The sequence below is a fragment of the Diplotaxodon limnothrissa genome, linkage group LG11 (genome assembly GCF_057381915.1).
Source record: "Diplotaxodon limnothrissa isolate DT_005_m linkage group LG11, D_limnothrissa_male_GT1.1, whole genome shotgun sequence".
Classification (NCBI taxonomy): Eukaryota; Metazoa; Chordata; class Actinopteri; order Cichliformes; family Cichlidae; genus Diplotaxodon; species Diplotaxodon limnothrissa.
In genome coordinates this window covers 38,515,501-38,539,329 of record NC_140606.1, presented here as the reverse complement: position 1 = coordinate 38,539,329, position 23,829 = coordinate 38,515,501, and the positions used below count along the sequence as shown (strand labels likewise).

General features: G+C 45.2%; 2 protein-coding genes across 2 annotated transcripts; both read left to right on the top strand.

The window, feature by feature from the left end:
- Nucleotides 1-1,039: 1,039 nt before the first annotated feature.
- LOC146623577 (uncharacterized) lies at nt 1,040-6,985 on the top strand. The gene is made up of 7 exons (XM_085364955.1): nt 1,040-1,091; nt 3,317-3,691; nt 3,771-4,046; nt 4,689-4,779; nt 5,902-5,956; nt 6,246-6,364; nt 6,928-6,985. The coding sequence occupies exons 1-7, from the start codon at nt 1,040-1,042 to the stop codon at nt 6,983-6,985; spliced, it is 1,026 nt and encodes a 341-aa protein (XP_085221081.1).
- A 2,630-nt stretch (nt 6,986-9,615) lies between these two features.
- Nucleotides 9,616-23,829, top strand: LOC146623576 (uncharacterized). Its single transcript, XM_085366002.1, has 8 exons — nt 9,616-9,863; nt 10,863-10,948; nt 21,489-21,863; nt 21,943-22,206; nt 22,484-22,574; nt 23,183-23,237; nt 23,414-23,547; nt 23,772-23,829. The coding sequence occupies exons 1-8, from the start codon at nt 9,616-9,618 to the stop codon at nt 23,827-23,829; spliced, it is 1,311 nt and encodes a 436-aa protein (XP_085222128.1).

Genomic DNA, 23,829 nt, shown 5'->3' with positions numbered 1-23,829 from the left:
GACAACAGGGAAACTTGCAATACTTGCAAAGTAGAGATTTCATTTAAGGGAGGAAACACTACGAATATGCAAAAGCATTTGCTCACAAACACGCGATGACCTTAAATGAATGTCGTGTTTTTAATTCTGGACTCGTGAATCTCAACCAGCAGCAGCGGTAACGTTTGCACGTCCTCTCCCGTTAATGCGGCAGGTAAATAATCAACTAACATATTATGTTAGCGCGATCTGCCTTATTACAAACCTGCCATTACTGTGCATTTAGTGACCATGATGAGACAGAGTCTGGCTCAGATGCTGGCAGTTCTCGCTGCAGTCTACCGGTAGCGTCTCCTTTCAGGCCGGGATAGACGAACGTCACCGAGCAGTGACTCAGTTTGTGGTCAAAGGCTTGCAGCCGTTTGCCACAGCAGATGATTTTCGGTAAGTGAATGTGTTTAATTGTAGGCAGGGACATTACTGGATATTCTTGTGTAATTGCTACAGAATGATTTATGTTATACTTTGTTATTGCTACAGAAGAATATTTATTTTATTATTTTACATTTACAATGTTTTTTCCTGGGGACCCTGTGACACCCCATTGAAGAGCCGCAGGCTGGATCTCTTAAGATCTCACTGTTGGGTTCGTAAGGCCACACAAACTAGGACAAAGTGTGTCCATCAGTGGGGGCGACGCCAACATAACCTGGTCACTGATGTTTCTCCAACCACCACCACAGGTTCAACAGTGGAAAGAAACACCTCTTACTGCTGCATGATGGGAGTTTCTTCACACTGTCACTGTTTTTAGAAATTACGTTAAAAACAGTGACAGCGTTTTGTAAGAAAGGAAGTTACTTTAAAAGAGGGAGTTAGCAACTTTACGAAACAGAGTCAAAGAGAAAAGAGTTGCTGAAATAAAAGGAAGTTTGAAAGTGACATTGGGACAGACAGTCACAAACACCACCAGACAATTGCTTGTTAGCCATCGCTCTCTCTCTCGCTCCAGCAGAAGCAGCAGAAGGTTAAACTGAAGGACGTCAGCAGAGGACTGAGAATGGCAGTTTGCACTGAAAAGACTCTGTGGAGCTTCATGTTCCTCCTGACAGGTGAGACTGAAGTGATGCTTTTATTAGTTTTTAACCTCCAGAGAAAGCCGACACTGTCACAGGAACAGGAAAGAAGAAAGCAGAAGGGCGTCTGAGCAGATTTATTAGTGTAAAAGAATTTATGACCTCATTGTTTTTCTCTTTTTGCTGAAATGATGACCCTGGCTGCACTGCTATGAAACATATTTGCTTTTTTTAACATTTCATTCATTAATGAAAAAAAAAAAAAAAACAGTTTAAACTTACTGTGACAAATGTGACAAAGTAACTGCTGCCTGAGCCTAATAAGTGTTGTGTGGTGTGTGTGACAGCTGTCAGTGAGTCTTACTTCACTCTGCAGGAATTCAGAAAACTCGCAGAAATGTTTACATTCAGTCACACTGGAGATATGTACTAATAATAAAGTAACAAAAGTACATTTTTAAAGTAATATCTATAAATGAATCTCAGTCAAAAGAGGTTGAAGAAAGTTTACTTTAACACAATATTACACAATATCATAAACTCTTCGTGGCACAATCCTAATGATTAAAGCTTTCAGGTAAATGTAGCTGAGTAACTGCTTCAATATTTAATTTTGCAATATAAGTACAGATAGACGTATAATTTCATTTCACAGGCTGTACATCCTCAACTCATCTGCTCGTATGTCAGGCCGGAGATGTGAGGGAGAACAAACACTGGTGTGTGAGGAAATCGATAGACAGAGAGAAAAACACTTTATTTCTTATACATGTTTTTTGTTGCTATACAATAATAAGTCCATGGTTTGAACATCCTTCTAGCTCAGCGCCCTCCATACTCGATAAACTACATGGCCTGATGTCCTCATGTAGGCCTTTCAGTGTCATAGCGACCACTAGATGGCGCTATCAGTGGCCCGCTACCTTAACAGTGAACCATGCAAAGCACACGTGAGCTTTATTCGTTGGAGATTATGTATCAGAATTTCAGGAGCAGGACCACGCCTCTAAACACGCTCCTTCCTGTTGTCATCTATATAGGTTTCTGCAAGCTGTTCATTCTCGTTTACGTGCCCCACTCCATCCTTGGAGGCCTTCCCCAAACCGCAGCTCAATTCATGTCCAAGCATCACCTTTACCTACTCAAACACTGTCAAACCTAAAACGAGGACGTGGGCCCAGCTAGTGAAATGATGGTTTGCATGTTTAATACGTGTTGTGTTCCTTGGAACACTTGCAGGATGTTACGGTGGGCTTCAGCATGTGTTATTGCATCAGTAGTTATAGTGACGAGATGATGAGATAGCCTTTATTTGTCAGTTGCAGGTCTTTTGCCCACAACCGAGATGACAGACCTTGCCGACCGTACATACAATACAGAAACATCACATTGGGGAGACAGGTCAGGCCAGGTAGCAGGAAAAAAACATCAAAATGTCTAACACAGAAGGATAATACAGGAATGCACAGATATCAACACACCATAGCACAACAAACACAGACAGCAACATGGGGAAGAGTTCCAGTGTGTACATCTGATCTGGGACCGCTGCAATCTTCGACTGCGCCTCCAGCTGACCCGATGTCCACATCATGGGGGAGGTAAGCGTTAGAGGTGGCGTTGGATCCGGGATAGGGAGGGTGATGCGTCAGTGAGTGCTTATCAGTATCAGTATATGTATGTGTGTGCGTGTCCAGAGTTCAGCTGAGACAGTGTCCTTCGCCCTGCCAGGCTAAGTAAACAGTCTTCCAGCCAACCCAGGTGACCTTGCATGGAATGGGAAGGAACAGACTAAACACAGTCGTCATCAGGGTGTTTTGTTCAGCTCCGGCCTTGCAGCTGGTGCCGAGAGGGTCTCCGCATGAAGTGATGGTATTTTTTACTTTAATGCGAACAGCTCATATGAATTTCAAAGCAGTTCTACAGTCCAACACCGGTCTCTCAATCTCCCGTCGGAGAGCCGCGAGCTTCGCCATACTTGCGTTCTGTGATGTTGTCATTTCTTGTGCTCAAAGAGCCGATTCTGAGAACTCACGGCAGTGTGCCTCCCCGAGATGTCATCCAATTTGCGCGCAGAGATGTTATTCCGAGCGAGCCCTTCCGAGATGTATCCAGTCTGCAGTCAGAGATCTTATTCTGAGTGTTCACAGCAGCCGTAGCCTCTCCAAGATCTTATCCGTGCTGCACTCAATGAGCCCATTTTGAGAAACTCACGCCTGTGAACATATACATATAATTACTTCTATACCATCTGTTTCCAGGTGCTGTGGGTCAAACTGTGGTCTATCCTTTCACGTCTACCTGTGCTGTCAGAGGGTCCACTGTCACCCTCCCCTGCACCTTCACACCTCTGAAGTCTTTCAGTGATGGTCGGAGAGAAGTTCCTCTAAAGATCGTCAGAGTCCGCTGGTGTAAGAACCATGTGATCTGTCAGGACAGCACTCCATCTGTGTATGACAGTAACTCAGCAAACATCGATCCTCGTTATCAATATCTGGGAGACAAGAAGATAAACTGCACTTTACAGATCAGAGATGTTCAGCAGGGAGACAACGCAAGCTTTCGCTTCAGGATGGAAGCTGATCATGTTAAAGGACATTTTACTAACCAGACAGGAGTGAATGTCACGGTTGTTGGTGAGAGAAAAATATCCTGACATTAATAAAAAAAACATAAATGAGCGTTCAATGAAACTAATGATCACTTTGATTTTAGATGGGTCTAAAATGAGAATAATCAGCTCCAGTGATGATAAAAAGGTGAGCAGAGGTGAAACCGTCACACTGCTCTGTGCTTCAGACTGCACTTTCCACCAACTGGAGGTCACCTGGTTCAAAGATGGCCACGCCCTCTCAGACACTGGCTCCTCTCTTGAGCTCGACAATGTGACTGCAGAGGATTCTGGGAACTACACCTGTGCTCTGAAGAGCATCATGGAGACTCTCTCTGAGCCGTACAGCCTGCAGGTGGAGGCGGAGGAACGACAGCCTGGTATCTTTTTCAGATATTACACAAACTGTAAATACACTGCAGGCGTTTCTCTAATACACAGCAGAGGGGGCTGATGTCAGTCAGTAGAGCACTTTATAGAACAGAGAGATTCAAGCATACTTCTATTCGTTCATGGATATTCGGTGTAAAGTAGCCAGAGTGTGAAAGATAAAGAAGGAGTGAGCCTCTAAAAATGAGCTTCAGCTGCTGTTTAAAACAAACCACTAATTCAGCCGTTCTGATGAAGACTGTTTCAGAGGCGCCACAGCTGCAAGCCTGGTCACCTCTGGATTTAAACGCAGAGTATTGAACAGTTAAAACGCAGAGAGGCCACGAGGCTGGAATAAGGTCTCAGCAGGTCTGTTATGTGGGGAGGAGTCGGGCTTTGCAGGGATTTAAATGCAATTAAAATATTTAAAAACATTTGAATTTCCACAGTAAGCCGATGAAGGGAAACCAGACTGGTGTGTGAGGATTTCTAGATATCTTCATGATAAATTATATGGAAAACCACAAACAACGTAACCATAAATGATGCAAAAATAAATAAAAGTTTACAGTTTTTTGGAGAACAAGGGGATTTTTGTCTAGTCTGTTTCTTTATTTGTAAATTTCTTTATGAATTATTTCTGATTTTTACAGTTGATGGTAACCTGCCTCTGATAGTCGGCGTGGTGTCGGGTGTCCTGCTGGCTGTCATCGCATTCATACTCTTCATCTTCATCATCAGAAGGTACAAATCACACTTTATGTTTCTTCTACATTTAAAATTTTTAACATTTTGGTGGTTTTTAATGTGTAAAGAATCTTAAAGGACACACACACACACACACACACACACACACACACACACACACACACACACACACACACACACTGTAAATTATATTTTTTGTTTTATTTTATGAGTGTTATTTTAATGATAATGATCCCAAAAAGTCACAGGAAACACAGACGTGTGTGACATGTTTTGTGTGCAGAAAGTTTTGAACATGAGCGGAAACATATCAGAACTATAAACACGAAGTATTGATGAATACTTGCCTGCATTTTTATATAAGTCATTTCCCCAAATGTAAGTGGGAGAAGCAGCAGCGAGAACTGTCAACTCTGCGTTTATTTTTACACAAGCATTGCAGCTCTGAACTGCTCTAGGATTATGATAGTAACGTATAAAATGAAAGATGTTTAAAGCACACTTTTACACAGAAATCATACAAATCGGTGCATAAACTTTCACCACAGTGCAGAAAAGATATTTTGGGTTCAAAATGTTCTAAACCTCGATCTGAGAAGATGAATTTAGTCTGTTCATTATTAAACTTTTGCATAATGAAAGAATCTGTTGTGCGTAACAGTCAAAAGACAAACAAGTATCCAAGAAAGAATTACATTAAATTATTGTTATGTGCTGATGACCACAACGGAGGAGAAGGGGAAGCGAAGCTGGTCTCTGGCACATAATTGTGATACAATAAGACAAAATAATGTCGAGGCAGCAAGTCAAGGTCAGTTTATGTTTTCTGTGAGTTACATGTGAGAAATGTGGTAAAAACTCTGGTTCAGCACGGCCTCCTGCTCACTCCGTCCGAGCAGCTACTTCTCCTAATTCACACTATTTCCACTGGTGTACACAAAGCAGATAAGCTCCTGCTGTGTTTGTGTGAAAGGACAACCGTGGAAGCTGCCTGAGTTTGTGGGAAATCAGCTGCAGACACACAGAAACAACAAAACACATAAATGTTTTGGTTTTTTTTGCATGATAATGCAATTTCTCTTTGCCCCTGATTTTCTACATTCATGATTTTCGATAGATCTTCTGGTTCCTGTTGACATGACAGTCATATTGTTACAGGAAGCTGGCAGCAGCAGAGCATCAGAGAGCTGATGGAGGTGAGACGGAGCCAAAGGTGAGTTATGATTTCAAAGATAATTTCGGACTCTCGTAGAATATTTCATCTTAAATGAGCACAGAGGGGAGATTATGATCTGTCTACGACTACGTGAAATCTAAATGGTTCTCAGTGACTGTAATCCTAAACGTTGTTTTCCTTTAATGGTTCTCCAAAGTCTTTGCAATTAATGGTCAAAAACATAATAATAGTTGATCGTAAGATATTGGTTCATACGGTTAGGGATCGGGCCGGGGAGCTCGGCAGTGATGGCTTTACACGCGTCTGTATTTCTGGCTGTTTTCAGCATCCTCATGACATCTACAGCAGCATCCAAGAAGAAAGTCACCGACAGGAAACCAGCCGAGCTGTGGAGGACGTCAGCTACGCCTCGGTGCAGTTCAGACACAGCCATGAGAGGAGCAGGTAGGACCGACAGCTGTTCAGCTGTGAGGATGGAAAGACTTTGCTTGATGCTTGTAGTGTTTTAGATTTTCAGGTGAGAAACAGACACGTAAGAAGAAAATCAGAGGAACTAAATTAAAATGAATAAAAGTTACAAACATCATTATTACTTGTTACTTGTTTTTACTTGTTCGTTTACCCTACAAACATAAAACACAGCTAACAGCTAACAGTAGCTACAAACAGCAGTTAATTCTAACTCTTGGACTTCGTGGCTCTTTATTTTTTCACATATGGAATTTTCCAATCATCACAATCAGAATCTTTATTGTCATTGTAGCAACAAAGCATTGAACAACAAAATAGAGACACAAATCTGCAAAAGAAGAATAAAAGAACGCAGTAGACTGACTCACCCCCCCCCCAAGAAATGAGTTCCCCCACCGTGGTATCGTCTGCAAACATTACAGTGGTGTAACTGTGGTGCGGGGGGCTCAGCCCTGTTGGGAGCCAGATGTGGGCGCTCACTCTAACCCCAGATGTTTTTATGGCGCTCATGTGGAGTTTTCTCTTGGTTTTCACAGGCACGTGGAGGAAGTCGATAATGCCGTCGTCTACTCTTCACTAGCCAGTCGACGCTGAAGTCACAATCTCACCCACAAACTGAAAGGAGCCACACTGACCACAGGAGAAGCTGCAGGAAGCTCTGCAGCACTTTGTGTTGATCTGCTGCAGTCTGACTTTCATGCTCTGTGGTGCAGGCAGTTGGATAAATTCATAAATCTCCTTCACAGCCTCCATCAGTACTACAATGGTATTGTTCTAGTGTGATGACCCCGTCCACCCTGCCTGGGGGGCTACGTGTTGGTTTGGCAGCTGCTTCTTGCAGGCCCTGCAGAGGAATCGTGCTTTGTTCAAGATCAGCATCACTGGCAGCGTCAAGGCTCGACGCGTCTCTACTGAAAGCTCAGTTGTTGGGCGTGTCTGCCTTCTGGGTTTTGGTTGCTGTCTGGTTTGTTTTCTCACACTATGAGACATCACATTCACGTACAGTACTGAGTGTACCGAGCTCTGTTGTCAGGGCGCTCAGTCTGTGACGCAGCAAGTTTATTTTGTATATTTGATTTCTTATGATGTATCAGAGTAATGGTAAGTTCGTGTGTTGTTATTAGTGTGTCTTAGTTAGGTTTGTTTAGATACAATTTCATCCATGCTCCCCTGTGTGTGTTGTTTTCTGTTTCCTGTGAAAGCCTGTCTTGTCCTCCTGCATGATTTTTAGTTATATCTTCATTCCCCTTATCTGTTTCCATGTTCCTCTCCTTGTGTATCATTCAATCTTCCCAGTGTGCTTTATGCTTCATGTCTGTGTTTCCCACGTCCAGTTGTCAATCAGTCTTGTGTTTCCATGTTCAGTGTGTTTAGTTTTGCTTCCCCTGTGGCATCATGTTCATTTGTGTCAGCTGTGTTTCCAGGTGTTTCCACTTCCCTCATTACTCTTCTGTGTAAGATAAGATAAGATAAGATAAGATAAGATAAGATAAGATAAGATAAGATCCATACCTTGGATGTTCGGTGGTGGCGGTGGAGGATGTTTGTGCCTGTGGAGGTCTACCACCAGCTCCGTGGTTTTACTGGTGTTTATCTGGAGGTAGTTCTGCCGGCACCAGTCCACAAAACCATGGGTCAGTTCTTGGTACTCTTTGTCGTCCCCATCAGTGATAAGGCCGACTATTATAGAGACGTCAAATAATTTCTGCAGGAAGCACTGGGTGGAGTTGTGGGAGAAGTCTGCAGTGTAGATGGTGAAGAGGAACGGAGCCAGAAGCGTTCCCTGTGGGGCCCCCGTACTGTCCGACACACAGCCCTGAGTCCTCACATACCGTAGTCGGTCAGTGAGGTAGTCTAGGATCCATGTAGTGAGGTGACGGTCCACTCCTGAGTCTCCAGCTTGTCCTTCAGGACTGTGGGAAGAATGGTGTTGAAGGCACTGGAGAAATCAAAGAACATGAACACAGTGCTCCCAGCGGTCTCCAGGTGAAGTGGTTCCAGTGATGAGCTCACCAGGGGCTGAACCAGGACCGGTGTCCAGGGTCTTGATCGGGTGGGATGTCAGAGCCACCGGCCTGTAGCTGTTGAGGTCATTGGGATGTGGAGTCCTTGGCACTGGTAGCACACAGGAGGTTTTCCAGACCTGTGGGACTCTTCTCAGCCTCAGGTGATCTGTGCAGGACCTGACGACCTTCAGCTGATGCTAACTGGACCTGCTGCATTTAGGTCCTCTGTCTTCCTCTGTTCAGTGTCACGTCGTCTGTTGTCTTGTGCGTCAAGTCTCCATGTTCCAGGTATCTATGTATGCCAAGTTTCACATTTAGAGTTTTTCATGTTGAGTTTTTCCAGTTTTTGTTGTAGTTGTTTTCTCGGTTCTCCTTGTATTTCTCCATCAGCCATAATAAACGTCTCGCTTTCACGTAATACTGAGTTTGTTTCTGCGCTTTTTGTCTACATTCGGGTGCTGGAGCCTCCTCTCAGCACCGTCTGCGACTGTGACGACTGGAAGTGTGAGTTTGTCTCTTATGTTTGTGTAATTTAAATAATTTCTTCACTGACACTGGTCTGCAAAACATGTCTGACTGAACCCTCTGGAGACCCTCTGTACTCTACTCTGTACTCTGTACTCTACTCTGTACTCTGTACTGTATTCTGTACTCTATACTGTACTCTACTTTGTACTCTACTCTGTACTCTGTACTCTGTACACTGTATTCTGTACTGTACTCTGCACTCTTGTTCACATTCTCGCTCAGAGGGAGAAGGATAAATACTGAAAAGCTTCCCTGAGCAGCACTTTTGTTCTTGTTGCATCATTTCGTAAATATGGAATTTTTTAGCAGGAAACATCCGTGCTGATGAAACTGCACCAGCAGGATGCAGCTCAGAAAAAACGGTTTCTTTTTTTAATTTCTCACCTTGAGGACGTGGGCTGATTCGAGCGTGAAAGGCTGTTTTCAGAGGAAGTACCAAAAAAAGAAACGTTTCTGGGCAATTTTGGAGAAGCAGGTCAGCGAGAAAGCAGTTCCTGTAAGATGACTTCACACAATCAAACCCACAAAATAAATAAGTGTATTCTTAGCATCGTTTAGATGTAACGATGAGGCACAACAATGATACAAATACAGGATATAAGAATTTAAGAATCTTGAGGCTTCTGGAGGAGTTTGTTGTCCTAATGATGAACAGGAAGAGCAAAAATGTGAATTTTGTGTTCACTAAAAATGAGCAAAATTCAGGATGCAGAACAACCCTGCAAAGAGTTAACTCCTGAAGAGCGTTCTGTGTTTTTATTTCTGTCTGCGGTCTTCAGCAACGCCCAACACGAAGGTGGCCAACGTGAAAGCAGCCGAGCTGTGGGGGACATCAGCATCTGGACATCATCTCCACCGTCCATGCCAAACAAACGACACAGGAGGACGGGGAGGATGGACAGATGTTTCAGCTGTGCAGATGGAAACTCCACATCTGTGTACGTTAACATTTTGTGCTTGTGTGTGTGTGATCTATTCTGACTGAGTGTTGAGTGGATGTCCTCTGATGCATTCATTTGCAGTTTTAGTCCCTTTTATAACTTTGTCCTTTCTTCTGTGGAGGAAGCTGACGTTGCTGTGGTCCGCTCTTCAGTAGCCAGTCGAAGCTGAAGCCACTTCTTAGTCACACTCACAGAAGCCGAAGTAAACGCAGCGACCACAGGAGAAGCTGCAGATTGAGCTGATCCGTTTGGCGCTTTGTTGAAGTTGCAGCTTTTTGTGACGTTAGTTTTAGCTGAACTACTGATAAACCTCAGAGAGCTGAACCGCAGATGCATCTGATGTGGACCATATCCATAACAAGGGGGATAGGTTCATAAATATAGCTTCATTTTTATGTTTCAGCCTCCATCCAGACTGAAATGCTGTTTCTCTGTCCTGAAAGTCATGTCTGGATTAACCCTCTGGGGTCCCACTGGGTTAAAACCCGTTCTTTGCCTCTTCCTGATCCCCTCTCCTCGTTATGCTGTCTGTCCTTTACTCTGCACTTGTGTCGGTCTGAAACCTTTTTAGATCTATATTTGCTCTGCAGAGCTCATGATTGTGAAAACTCTCTGTCCTCTGTTGCAATATCTCCTTGTGCTTCTGAAATAGAAAAGAGGAAGAAAAAACCTTGCAGAATTTTTCATTTTCAAAGCAGTGCTTCATTTATTTCCAGACTGACAACTCTCTTGTGTTTCTGTGATAAAAACAAACTTCATCTTGTTGAGAATCTTTCAGTCTGTTTGCAATAAACTGATTTTCTTTTCTCGTTTTTTCTTTTTCTTTGCACGAATGATTTCAGGCCTGATCGCATATAAAATGTGAAAGGAAGTAACTCCAAAAGGAGCGGGGCTGGTCAGACTAACAGAGCCAAGTCAGAGAGGAGAGTTCCTCAAAACAAAAACGAGACATCATCATTTCTCAGCTTCGCTCTCTGCCCTCTCCTCTGATTACAGACGAAACCCGGAGAAGCTCAACAGAAACCCGAACATGTCAGTTTGTGGTGAGATGATTCTGTGGAGCTTCGTGTTCCTGCTGGCAGGTAAAACTGAAAAGATGTTTTTATTCTTGTTAATGACGGATCTGTGAAGTTGTGCTTTCGCTCACTCACTGCTGCTCGGTCTGCAAACTGTTTCCAAATCTACAAACGTATTAAATCTGAGAAATGATTCGAATCACGTAGACTTAATAACGATGTGAAACAAGCTGATATTATCACACGGAGGGTTAACGATCGTTTCGAAGAGCTCAAAGCTGCTGGAGGGGAAAGGAGAAGGCTTTCTAAATGAGTTTTTATTCAAACTCGAGTATTTTATAACAGACGGATTATTTCTGTCTGTTAGTGACGGAAACTTTAAACCCACGTTTACTTTAACAGAGTACTTTTACTGCAGTATTATTGGAGCAGTCATATAAAAACTCGTCTGTTCTCATTACTTCTCTTTTCCTTCTTCCCTGTTGTGCTGTCAGTTGTGTAGATAAGCTCTGTAAATAAAAGCTTGTTGCTGTTGGTGCTCTGAAAGCTGGTGCAGCTCTTACACAGGTGAGCTGGGCCTGTTTAATGCCACTTTGCTGCCCGGTGCTTCACCTGTGTTTTCCGGACGACTGATAAATCACCGTTGATCAATAGTCATGCATATCAATGAGCATGAAACTGACCTCTCGGCCCATAGTTTGGTGCCAGTGTCAGTCATTATGTGTAAGGTTGGAAACCTGCAGTCAGCTGAGACTGAAGAAGTCACTTGGATGATGATGATGAAACGTTTCTCCCGCTGAAAACGTCCAGATGAACAGAATCCATGTTTTGGGATTTCCTTGCCTGGAATATTGAGCATGCATCAAGACCAGAGATGGGCAGTAACGCGTTACCTCGTAACGCGTTACCTCGTTACAAGGTAACGAGGTAACGCGTAAAGTAAAGTTACAGGTAACGAGTAAAGTAAGGGATTACTATTGCAAAAACGGTAATTAGATTACCGTTACTTTCCCGTAGGAACGCTGCGTTACTGCGTTACTAAAACCGTGATTTTTTGCGAGAATGTCTCACGACAGTGACGTAAGCGAGTGTGACGTTCGTGACAACAGCTGTGTGCAGATCAACAATGGATCACATATCGAGTGCAGAGAGAGTATGAGCGTGCAGCGTTTAAAGCGTGGAAGTACTGACCTTACTTTGAGTTTGATTCCATAAAAAGTGACAAAAACATTAGTGTCCGCTGTGCGTGGGAAGAAAACGTCTTTTTACAGCGAAAAAACCCCTAAACTTCCAACAAGCACCGAGTAGCTACGACGTAATGGGAAACTCACAGAGAAACTCGCGGATTCTTCCACTGACCGCGGCACACCTGCACCAGGGTAAACCTCCGCCTGCCCCACTCCTGCTTTACAGGTGAAAATAGAGCAAAAGGACCGCTGAGTCTTTGACTTTATTTATTTTCTGCTGTGTTTTACTTGCATCTATTTGAAAGACTGAGTGTAAACACAAAAAATATTTTATTTTATGAGCTGGAATGTGCAGAAAATAGGTTTAAATATTAAACTAATTTCTTCCAGTCAGAGAATGTTGCAGATAATTAAATGTTTGCTTGATGCATAAAATTAAAAGATTAAAACTAATAAAACAAGTTTTAAAAAGAGACTTTTCCATTTGATTACATTTCGTATGATGGATTATGCAGAAAAAGTAGAATTGGGCTGAAAGATCTATCGCTTTATCACTGTCACGGCTGGCGGAGGGAGCTGTGTGGTGTGGAGGAAAAGGAGGACCCAAGATGCAGCAAACTGATGATACGAGTGACGTTTATTCACAGAGGTGGTGGTGGCAAAAACAATCAACGCAGCATGAGCAATTACAAACCTAAACTGGGAGAAACTAAAGACAAACCTGAGACCATACAAAAGGGGTGCGGGGCAGAGCGACGCAGAGACAGGAACGAAACACCATAGAACGCAGCGGAATGCAGATTAAAGCAGAGACACACAGACGAATGCAGACAAGCCGACGAGGAGCACAGGCAGACACCAACTATAAATACACACACCAGGTAATGAGGAAATGGCACACAGGAGGGGACACAGCTGGAACTAATGGGCATAATGAGACACAGACCTACAAAGTAAAACAGGAAACACCCAGACTGTTTTACAGCACAACACGGGGACATGAACAGATCACCAAGGACAGACACAGGTAGGGCTGACAATACACCAAACTACAGGTTCAACTAGTGATGGGCAGATGAAGCCCCATGAAGCACTGAAGCTTTTCATCCAATTGGTTCACCCCAACGCGAAGCTTCTTGAAGCTTCATTTGCTCTAGCAGGACACCTACTGGACGTAAAAATATTAGTTGGCATGAATTTGAAGACTGTGGCCTTTTGCACACAGCCTGTAAATGTCAACAACAAAAGGAGTGTGTAAAACATGTATATTGTAGTGATGGCAGTATACTGTGTATATTTATAGTGGCAGTATGGGAAATGATCATTTGGAAATGCTTGAAATGAAAACGATCATTTACTGTGAGGTGAGGTGTGGTTGGGGTGTGGACAGTAGTTGTGCTTTTGTAACGTTGAGGTATGGACAGCTACACACTGAGGCTTTGAGCCTCAGTGTGTAGCTGTTCACATTTTATTCTGTAAAAACTAAATTTTCACTGCTTTTATAACCTTTAGTGGGGAGAACATAGCTGGGATTTAATGATTTAACAAATCTTTTAACTCCTTTGTCCTCCACAATGCTAAATGGCTGTGAGTCCTCAATCACCATGGTAACCAGGTCTTCATCTATTTGAGATTGTTCTCCTGAGGAAAGACAATAAAGATAAAGCACAGATATAAATATCACACACGTAACTTATAACAGCTGTATAATATTGTTATATCATTTAGTAACATTACAGCATGAAAGGCAGCAGGCCCAGACAAGGTGTGTCCTAGGATGCTTAAGGCGTGTGCTGCTGAACTTGGGGAGCCGCTACAACGAGTCTTCAACCTCAGTCTGCGACTGGGGAGAGTGCCCGCCCTATGGAAGACATCCTGCATCGTCCCGGTCCCCAAAAAGAACCGGCCCAATGAGCTGAATGACTTCCGACCGGTGGCACTGACGTCACATCTTATGAAGACTCTAGAGCGGCTCTTCCTCAACCTCCTCCGACCACAGGTACAACATGCCCAGGACCCACTACAGTTTGCATACAAGGCGGGTGTCGGAGTGGAGGATGCCATCCTGTACCTCCTACACAGAGCCCACTCACACCTGGATGGGGGAAAAGGCACGGTCAGGATCCTGTTTCTTGACTTTTCCAGTGCCTTTAATACCATCCGGCCCTGTATGCTTCAAGAAAAACTGAACAGGATGGAGGTGGACCCCTGCCTGGTGGCTTGGATCTCCGACTACCTCACCGACAGACCACAGTACGTCAGGCTGAAGGACATCACGTCTGACACAGTGGTCAGCAGCACAGGAGCACCACAGGGAACTGTGCTGTCCCCTCTTCTCTTCACCCTGTACACCTCTGACTTCTGCTACAACTCTGAATTATGCCATATTCAGAAGTTTGCAGACGACACAGCCATCATGGGGTGTATCTGGGATGATCAGGAAGAGGAGTACAGAAGTCTGGTGAGGAACTTTGTCGCATGGAGTCACACAAACCACCTGCAACTCAACACCTCAAAGACTAAGGAACTGGTTGTGGACTTCGGGAGGTCTAGAGCAGGTCCACTGCCGGTTCAGATAGAGGGGGAGGAGGTGGAGGTGGTCAACAAGTACAAGTACCTCGGGCTGTGGGTGGACAATAAACTGGACTGGTCATGCAACACAGAGCACCTGTATAAAAAAGCCCAAAGCCGACTGTACTTCCTCAGGAGGCTGAGGTCTTTTAACATCTGCAGGAAGCTCCTGAGGATGTTTTACCAGTCGGTGGTTGCTGGAGTACTTTTCTATGCTGTGGTGTGCTGGGGGAGCAGCACAGCAAAGAAGGACTCATCCAGGCTGGAGAAACTGATCAGGAAGGCTAGCTCTGTGGTCGGCATGAAGCTGGACACTCTGGTGACAGTGGCAGAGAAAAGGACATTAAAGAAACTGCTGGACATTATGAACAATGCTGGGCATCCTCTGCACACGGCCATAAACAATCAGAAGAGTCTGTTCAGTGACAGGTTGCTTCTCCCCAAGACAAGAACTAACAGACTTAAAAACTCCTTTGTCCCACACGCCATCAGACTGTTTAACTCCTCTCTGGAGGGGAGAGGGAGGGGAAACAGGAGGACAAAGGAGGGGGGAACAACTAAGCTGTAGTGCCTCTGCACCTCACTGTACAATACTTTTTGTAAATAGTCAACAGTGCAATAGACCTCAATACTTGAAATGTGCAATTCACTTGTATTTTTATTTTTTATTCCTATTTATTCTATTTATCCCCTTTGTATATTTTATTTATATTTGTCTCTGTATTTATGTGTGTGTGTGTGTGTGTATATGTGTGTATATGTATGTATATAAAACACCCAGCACGCCCCTGCGGGCGGTTTATCCTTCAAGCTCGGGTCCTCTACCAGAGGCCTGGGAGCTTGAGGGTCCTGCGCAGTATCTTAGCTGTTCCCAGGACTGCGCTCTTCTGGACAGAGATCTCCGATGTTGTTCCTGGGATCTGCTGGAGCCACTCGCCTAGCTTGGGAGTCACCGCACCTAGTGCTCCGATTACCACGGGGACCACCGTTACCTTCACCCTCCACATCCTCTCGAGCTCTTCTCTGAGCCCTTGGTATTTCTCCAGCTTCTCGTGTTCCTTCTTCCTGATATTGCTGTCATTCGGAACCGCTACATCGATCACTACGGCCATCTTCTTCTGTTTGTCTACCACCACTATGTCCGGTTGGTTAGCCATCACCATTTTGTCCGTCTGTATCTGGAAGTCCCACAGGATCTTAGCTCGGTCATTCTCCACCACCCTTGGGGGCATCTCCCATTTTGACCTCGGGACTTCCAGGTTATACTCGGCACAGATGTTCCTGTACACTATGCCGGCCACTTGGTTATGGCGTTCCATGTATGCCTTGCCTGCTAGCATCTTGCACCCTGCTGTTATGTGCTGGATTGTCTCTGGGGCATCTTTACACAGCCTGCACCTGGGGTCTTGCCTGGTGTGATAGACCCCAGCCTCTATGGATCTTGTGCTCAGAGCTTGTTCTTGTGCTGCCATGATTAGTGCCTCTGTGCTGTCTTTCAGTCCAGCTTTGTCCAGCCACTGGTAGGATTTCTGGATATCAGCCACCTCCTCTATCTGCCGGTGGTACATACCGTGCAGGGGCCTGTCCTTCCATGATGGTTCCTCGTCTCCCTCCTCTTTCTTGGGTTTCTGCTGCCTGAGGTATTCACTGAGCACTCGGTCAGTTGGGGCCATCTTCCTAATGTATTCTTGGATGTTCGTTGTCTCATCCTGGACTGTGGTGCTGACACTCACCAGTCCCCGGCCCCCTTCCTTCCGCTTAGCGTACAGCCTCAGGGTGCTGGATTTGGGGTGAAACCCTCCATGCATGGTAAGGAGCTTTCTTGTCTTTATGTCAGTGGCTTCTATCTCCTCCTTTGGCCAGCCTATTACCCCAGCAGGGTACCTGATCACGGGCAGGGCGTACGTGTTGATGGCCCGGATCTTGTTCTTACCATTCAGCTGACTCCTCAGGACTTGCCTGACCCTCTGCAGGTACTTGGTGGTTGCAGCTTTTCTAGCGGCCTCTTCATGGTTCCCATTCGCCTGTGGGATCCCCAAGTACTTGTAACTGTCCTCTATGTCTGCAATGTTGCCTTCTGGTAGTTCAATCCCCTCAGTTCTGACTACCTTCCCTCTCTTTGTTACCATCCGACTACACTTCTCCAGTCCGAACGACATTCCAATGTCATTGCTGTATAGCCTGGTAGTGTGGATCAGTGAATCGATGTCTCGTTCACTCTTGGCATACAGCTTGATGTCATCCATGTACAGGAGGTGGCTGACAACTGCTCCGTTCTGTAGTCGGTATCCGTAGCCAGTCTTGTTAATGATCTCACTGAGGGGGTTCAGGCCTATGCAGAACAGCAGTGGGGACAGAGCATCTCCTTGGTAGATCCCGCACTTGATGGTGACTTGTGCTATGGGCTTGGAGTTTGCCTCTAGTGTTGTACGCCACATCCCCATTGAGTTCCTGATGAAGGCTCTTAGGGTCCCATTGATCTTGTACAATTCTAGGCATTCCAGTATCCAGCTGTGGGGCATTGAGTCATAGGCCTTCTTGTAATCAATCCAGGCAGTGCACAGGTTGGTCAGTCTGGTCTTGCAGTCTCGGCTGATTGTTCTGTCTACCAGTAGCTGGTGTTTTGCGCCTCTGGTATTCTTGCCAATTCCTTTCTGTGTCCCGCTCATGTATTGACTCATGTGCCTGTTCATCTTAGCCGATATGATGCCTGACAGGAGCTTCCATGTAGTACTGAGGCAGGTTATTGGTCGGTAGTTGGAGGGGACCGGTCCCTTCTTGGGGTCCTTGGGGATCAGGACCGTCCGGCCTTCAGTTAGCCATTCCGGGTGTCTCTCGTTAACTAGCAGCTGGTTCATTTGTGCTGCCAGACGCTCGTGGAGTGCAGTCAGCTTCTTCAGCCAGTAGGCGTGAACCATGTCGGGCCCTGGTGCTGTCCAACTCTTCATACTGGAGACCCTTTCTTGGATATCTGCCACTGTGATGGTTACTGGACCCTGTTCAGGGAGGTCGCTGTGGTCAGCCCTCAGATCCTCTAGCCACTGAGCATTGCCGTTATGGGTTGCATCCTTCTCCCATATGCTCTTCCAGTATTGCTCCGTCTCCAGCCTTGGTGGTGCTGTTCTCTTATTGTTCCCTTGCCACTGAGAGTACACCTTTGCTGGTTCTGTGGAGAACAGCTGGTTTATTCTCCTGCCTTCTATCTCTCTGGTGTACCTCCTCAAGCGGCTGGCCAAGGCTGTGAGTCTTTGCTTGGCAGTTTCCAAGGCCTCAGGTATGGACAGCTTGCTGTATTTCTTAGGCACCTTATTTGTCGCACCTTTCTGCAACTCCGTTAGTTGGCTAACCTCCCTCCGTGCTACTTTGATCTTGCCCTCTAGCCTCCTTCTCCATGGAGGGTACTGCCCCTTGTGGCTGTTCAACTTGTAGCCAAGCATCTCACTGATCACTGCTGCCGTATTGTAGATCAGCTTGTTAGTGTCGGTAATCGTGGTTGTAGGTATTGCCCGTAGTGCTGCATTAACATCATCTAGCAGACCTTCTGAGGGAACTTCACGTAATCTTGGTAACCGGCTACGCGGGATCCAGGTTTCAAGCTTGGCCATGATCCTATTTTTCAGGTCAGTTCCTCTGATCCTTCTCCTATCGCACTTGGGGCTATGTACCCAATCTCGGGTGGGGGTGATGATATCTCCCCCCTGACCTGGCGTCCTGACTCCTCCTTGCCGTAGCATTTGTGTTGTACCTCGTCAATCTCTAGCTGTGAGAGCAGTCCCTTCTTTCGAATGTTGGAACACTGAGCTACTAGTTGTTTCGCCGTCATTGTGGATGTTGGGTATCGAAGAATCCATAGGTCCCTCATCCTATTCATGTAGCCCCTTCCGCCGGGGTTACTTGCATAGTAGCATTCCAACAACGCCCTGTTTTCGTCTCTTGCCCACCGATGCCTTCTTGTTCCAGTAGCCCACTTTTCGTCAGGGTGCCCTGGTTCCTCAACACCTGACGCGGACCTTGTTGATCCGGGCGACGTCCGAGCCGGCATGCCTTCATATTTATCTGTCTCGCTCATGTCTGCGGTAGGCTTGCTTAGCATAGGGGGTCTAGCCTTAGGACCCTTACTGGATACAGACGCCCCAGGCAGGAATCGAACTTGCGATCCTCTGTTCCAAAGGCGTGTAGTCTAACCACTACGCTATCCAGCTGCTGGTCCTCCGAGCCGGAGGACCCCAGCCTCTATATATATATATATATATATATATATATATATATATATATATATATATATATATATATATATATATATATATATATATAAAAAACACCCAGCACGCCCCTGCGGGCGGTTTATCCTTCAAGCTCGGGTCCTCTACCAGAGGCCTGGGAGCTTGAGGGTCCTGCGCAGTATCTTAGCTGTTCCCAGGACTGCGCTCTTCTGGACAGAGATCTCCGATGTTGTTCCCGGGATCTGCTGGAGCCACTCGCCTAGCTTGGGAGTCACCGCACCTAGTGCTCCGATTACCACGGGGACCACCGTTACCTTCACCCTCCACATCCTCTCGAGCTCTTCTCTGAGCCCTTGGTATTTCTCCAGCTTCTCGTGTTCCTTCTTCCTGATATTGCTGTCATTCGGAACCGCTACATCGATCACTACGGCCGTCTTCTTCTGTTTGTCTACCACCACTATGTCCGGTTGGTTAGCCACCACCATTTTGTCCATCTGTATCTGGAAGTCCCACAGGATCTTAGCTCGGTCATTCTCCACCACCCTTGGGGGCATCTCCCATTTTGACCTCGGGACTTCCAGGTTATACTCGGCACAGATGTTCCTGTACACTATGCCGGCCACTTGGTTATGGCGTTCCATGTATGCCTTGCCTGCTAGCATCTTGCACCCTGCTGTTATGTGCTGGATTGTCTCTGGGGCATCTTTACACAGCCTGCACCTGGGGTCTTGCCTGGTGTGATAGACCCCAGCCTCTATGGATCTTGTGCTCAGAGCTTGTTCTTGTGCTGCCATGATTAGTGCCTCTGTGCTGTCTTTCAGTCCAGCTTTGTCCAGCCACTGGTAGGATTTCTGGATATCAGCCACCTCCTCTATCTGCCGGTGGTACATACCGTGCAGGGGCCTGTCCTTCCATGATGGTTCCTCGTCTCCCTCCTCTTTCTTGGGTTTCTGCTGCCTGAGGTATTCACTGAGCACTCGGTCAGTTGGGGCCATCTTCCCAATGTATTCTTGGATGTTCGTTGTCTCATCCTGGACTGTGGTGCTGACACTCACCAGTCCCCGGCCCCCTTCCTTCCGCTTAGCGTACAGCCTCAGGGTGCTGGATTTGGGGTGAAACCCTCCATGCATGGTAAGGAGCTTTCTTGTCTTTATGTCAGTGGCTTCTATCTCCTCCTTTGGCCAGCCTATTACCCCAGCAGGGTACCTGATCACGGGCAGGGCGTACGTGTTGATGGCCCGGATCTTGTTCTTACCATTCAGCTGACTCCTCAGGACTTGCCTGACCCTCTGCAGGTACTTGGTGGTTGCAGCTTTTCTAGCGGCCTCTTCATGGTTCCCATTCGCCTGTGGGATCCCCAAGTACTTGTAACTGTCCTCTATGTCTGCAATGTTGCCTTCTGGTAGTTCAATCCCCTCAGTTCTGACTACCTTCCCTCTCTTTGTTACCATCCGACTACACTTCTCCAGTCCGAACGACATTCCAATGTCATTGCTGTATAGCCTGGTAGTGTGGATCAGTGAATCGATGTCTCGTTCACTCTTGGCATACAGCTTGATGTCATCCATGTATGTGTGTGTGTGTGTGTATATATATATATATATATATATATATATATATATATATATATATATATATATATATATATATATATATATAACAATTCTGTAACTGTAACTTCGGTCGTTGCTGTGCTTTTTGGAAGTCGAATTTCCCAGAGGAACCCACCCGAGGGATTAATAAAGTTCTATCTTATCTTATCTTATCTTATTATCATTGCATTTGATGGCTCACCTGGTCTTGCTCCACAATCGGTGTTCCTCTTATTCTCATGCAAAGCTCTGTAGTGCCTAAGCATGGATGAGGTGTTGTTGTTATATCCCAGCTCCCTGGCACATAGCAAACACTTCACCTTGTACAAAAGTAAAGCCGCTCAACATAAATTGTATTGCACCATCAGTATTATGAAAATACATCTTCTGTAGAAATTTACATACCTTGTTGGGAGGAATAGAATCAAAATGTTCCCACACAGGGGAGGACATCCTCCTCTTCTTAGCTGGCTCCATTCTCTCCTGGTTTCCAAACATAGACCGCTGTTTGTTGGTTCAGGTTTGGTTTGCCTCAGGGAAACATTGTGGTGTGGTTTAAAACAGGATGAGGTTAGAGGAGCTTCCTGCTCATCATAAACAGCCAGATGAGGTTATCCAGCTGTGATCCTGCTATATTCTCAGCATATATTCCCCATCCTTGTTGCTGCTCTGTTTGTAGGGAATAAACATAATCCTTTAGTGTCCAGAGTTTTTGTAATTTAAAAAAAGAACTTAATCATCAACATAAGCAATAATGACCTATAGAAAGTTTGCAGCCGTTTGTTTATAGCAGGTCACTCTGTGTTTCAGAGTCTGCAGGGCTGCAGTGAACTGCTGCACGTAGCATCATATCACAGCATGAGTGACTGTTTGAAGGTTGAACTGCAGGTTCAATGTGTAAAAACAGAATTTTGATGCAAACCAATCATAAAAAAGTTGTGTTGATAGTTTGTGTGCAACCATAACAACTACCCAGAATACCCTGCCATGATTCTTTGTTTAATCTGACCAGCTTTGTATATTTCACACACAGGTGCTGTGGGTCAAACTGTGGTCTATCCTTTCACGTCTACCTGTGCTGTCAGAGGGTCCACTGTCACCCTCCCCTGCACCTTCATACCTCGGAAGTCTTTCAGTGATGGTTGGAGAGAAGTTCCTCTAAAGATCGTCAGAGTCCGCTGGTGTAAGAACCATGTACTCTGTCAGGGCAGCACTCCATCTGTGTGTGACAGTAACTCAGCAAACATCGATCCTCGTTATCAATATCTGGGAGACAAGAAGACAAACTGCACTTTACAGATCAGAGATGTTCAGCAGGGAGACAACGCAAGCTTTCGCTTCAGGATGGAAGCTGATCATCCTGAAGGACATTTTACTAACCAGACAGGAGTGACTGTCACGGTTGTTGGTGAGAGAAAAATATCCTGACATTAATAAAAAAAACATAAATGAGCGTTCAATGAAAGTAATGATCACTTTGATTTTAGATTCGTCTAAAATGAGAATAATCAGCTCCAGTGATGATAAAAAGTTGAGCAGAGGTGAAACCGTCACACTGCTCTGTGCTTCAGTCTGCACTTTCCACCAACTGGAAGTCACGTGGTTCAAAGATGGCCACGCCCTCTCAGACACTGGCCCCTCCCTTCCTCTCAGCCCTCTGACTGCAGAGGATTCTGGGAACTACACCTGTGCTCTGAAGAAGAACATGAAGACTCTCTCTGAGCCGTACAGCCTGCAGGTGGAGGCTGGAGGTTTGTTCAGTTTTCTGAAACTTCTAAAAATGTCATCAAACTGCAAACACACAATGATGCTCAGCCTGACACCAAATCATCTCCAGATCAGCAGCAGAATAAAACTGGGACATTTGTATCTGGAAAAACTCCTTCATGCACACGCTGTTTTTATACTCAGCTAATGAAAGAACCACATGTAAAACACGTGAAGAGCTTTGTTCACTTTCATGAATCTGTAAATCCCAAATCGCAGCACCCAGTGATGTCACTCATGATCTGTTGTTTGTTCTAACAGCTGATGGTGTCCTTCGTCTGGTACTTGGTGTGGTGTTTGGTCTCCTGCTGGCTGTGATCCTGCTCGTACTCTTCACCTTCATCATCAAAAGGTGCAGAAACAGAGTGTTTGAAGTATTTCATGTTTTTGTGGTTTTACTTTAGCAAAGAAGCAAATTATGTGAAGTTGGTGTGGATTTCAAACTTCATCCTCAGTAAACACGAAGCACACATTCACCTTAAATATATAAAGGTTTATTTTTTTAAATAATTAATAATAAAATAAAACGTGTTTGCTATATATTTATGTCAATCTGGAAAATATCATCTGATCAAATCCCTTTAAATAAATGAGAAAAATGCAGAAGCACAGCGTGATAACGTTTAGAAATTATTATGCTTCCTGATGTTAATATTTTCCTTTACATGAATGAAGACATTTCCACCACAGGCTCATGCAGGAAAGGTACAAACTGCAGCCCAAGAATGAAAGAGCTGATTAAGAGACAGTTGGCAAACGTTCTGTTAAATACTTAATAATCTGAGTAGTTTTTCATATTAATAAGAGACAATACAACCAATACAATATCAGCTGATCAAGTCTGACGTCACAGCATGTTTCCTAACTCCTAACCTACTAATGTGTGTGATTTATAATCACATTGTGTCTGTTTTCTACAGTCCTGTTGTGTGATTCTCATAAATACTGATACTGTTGCAGGAAGCTGGCAGCAGCAGAGGATCAGAGGGCTGTGGGAGGTGATCCAGAGCAGAAGGTGAGTGGGTGATGGGAGGACTTTACTATGAATGAATCTTATAGGATGTGACATTCTGTATAGGTTATTATTTTAGCAAGCTCGAGTTCAAAACATGTGCATTGATTGAAAGTGTGCTGCTTTGATTCTGGACCTTCAGTCGTCTGATCTCTTTGTTTCCCTGCTGTGGTTCTCAGCATCCTGATAGCATCTACAGCAACATCGTGAAGTCTGCACAAACTGAGGCGGCTCAGCAGCAGGAACCCGGCCGAGCCGCGGAGGACGTCAGCTATGCCTCCGTCCAGTTCAAACAGAAGAAACAGGAGGGCAGGTAGGACCCGGAAACGTTTAAACACTCACGTTTGTGTCGTCACACAAACAACAGACAGCTCAGATTTGTGGCTGTGACACTGAAGCCGCTGCGACAAACAGACAGCGATGAAAGATTAAACTTTATTTCGGCACAACGTATCACAATAACACCACAGAAGTGTCTGTCTATGCTGCATGCATGAGCTGTCATCAGATCATTTTCTTTTGATCTTTGCTTCGTAGGCGCCTGCAGGCGGCCAGCGATGACGTTGTCTATTCCTCAGTGTCCAGTCGAGGATGA

Bases quoted from the DNA above. Each gene is read 5' to 3' on its own strand.
- LOC146623577 (XM_085364955.1), top strand. From the start codon at position 1,040: ATGGCAGTTTGCACTGAAAAGACTCTGTGGAGCTTCATGTTCCTCCTG. The intron at 4,780-5,901 runs GTACAAATCACA...ATATTGTTACAG, and splicing joins TTCATCTTCATCATCAGAAG to GAAGCTGGCAGCAGCAGAGC. The intron at 5,957-6,245 runs GTGAGTTATGAT...GGCTGTTTTCAG, and splicing joins GAGGTGAGACGGAGCCAAAG to CATCCTCATGACATCTACAG.
- LOC146623576 (XM_085366002.1), top strand. From the start codon at position 9,616: ATGAGCAAAATTCAGGATGCAGAACAACCCTGCAAAGAGTTAACTCCT. The intron at 21,864-21,942 runs GTGAGAGAAAAA...CTTTGATTTTAG, and splicing joins AGTGACTGTCACGGTTGTTG to ATTCGTCTAAAATGAGAATA. The intron at 23,238-23,413 runs GTGAGTGGGTGA...TGTGGTTCTCAG, and splicing joins GAGGTGATCCAGAGCAGAAG to CATCCTGATAGCATCTACAG.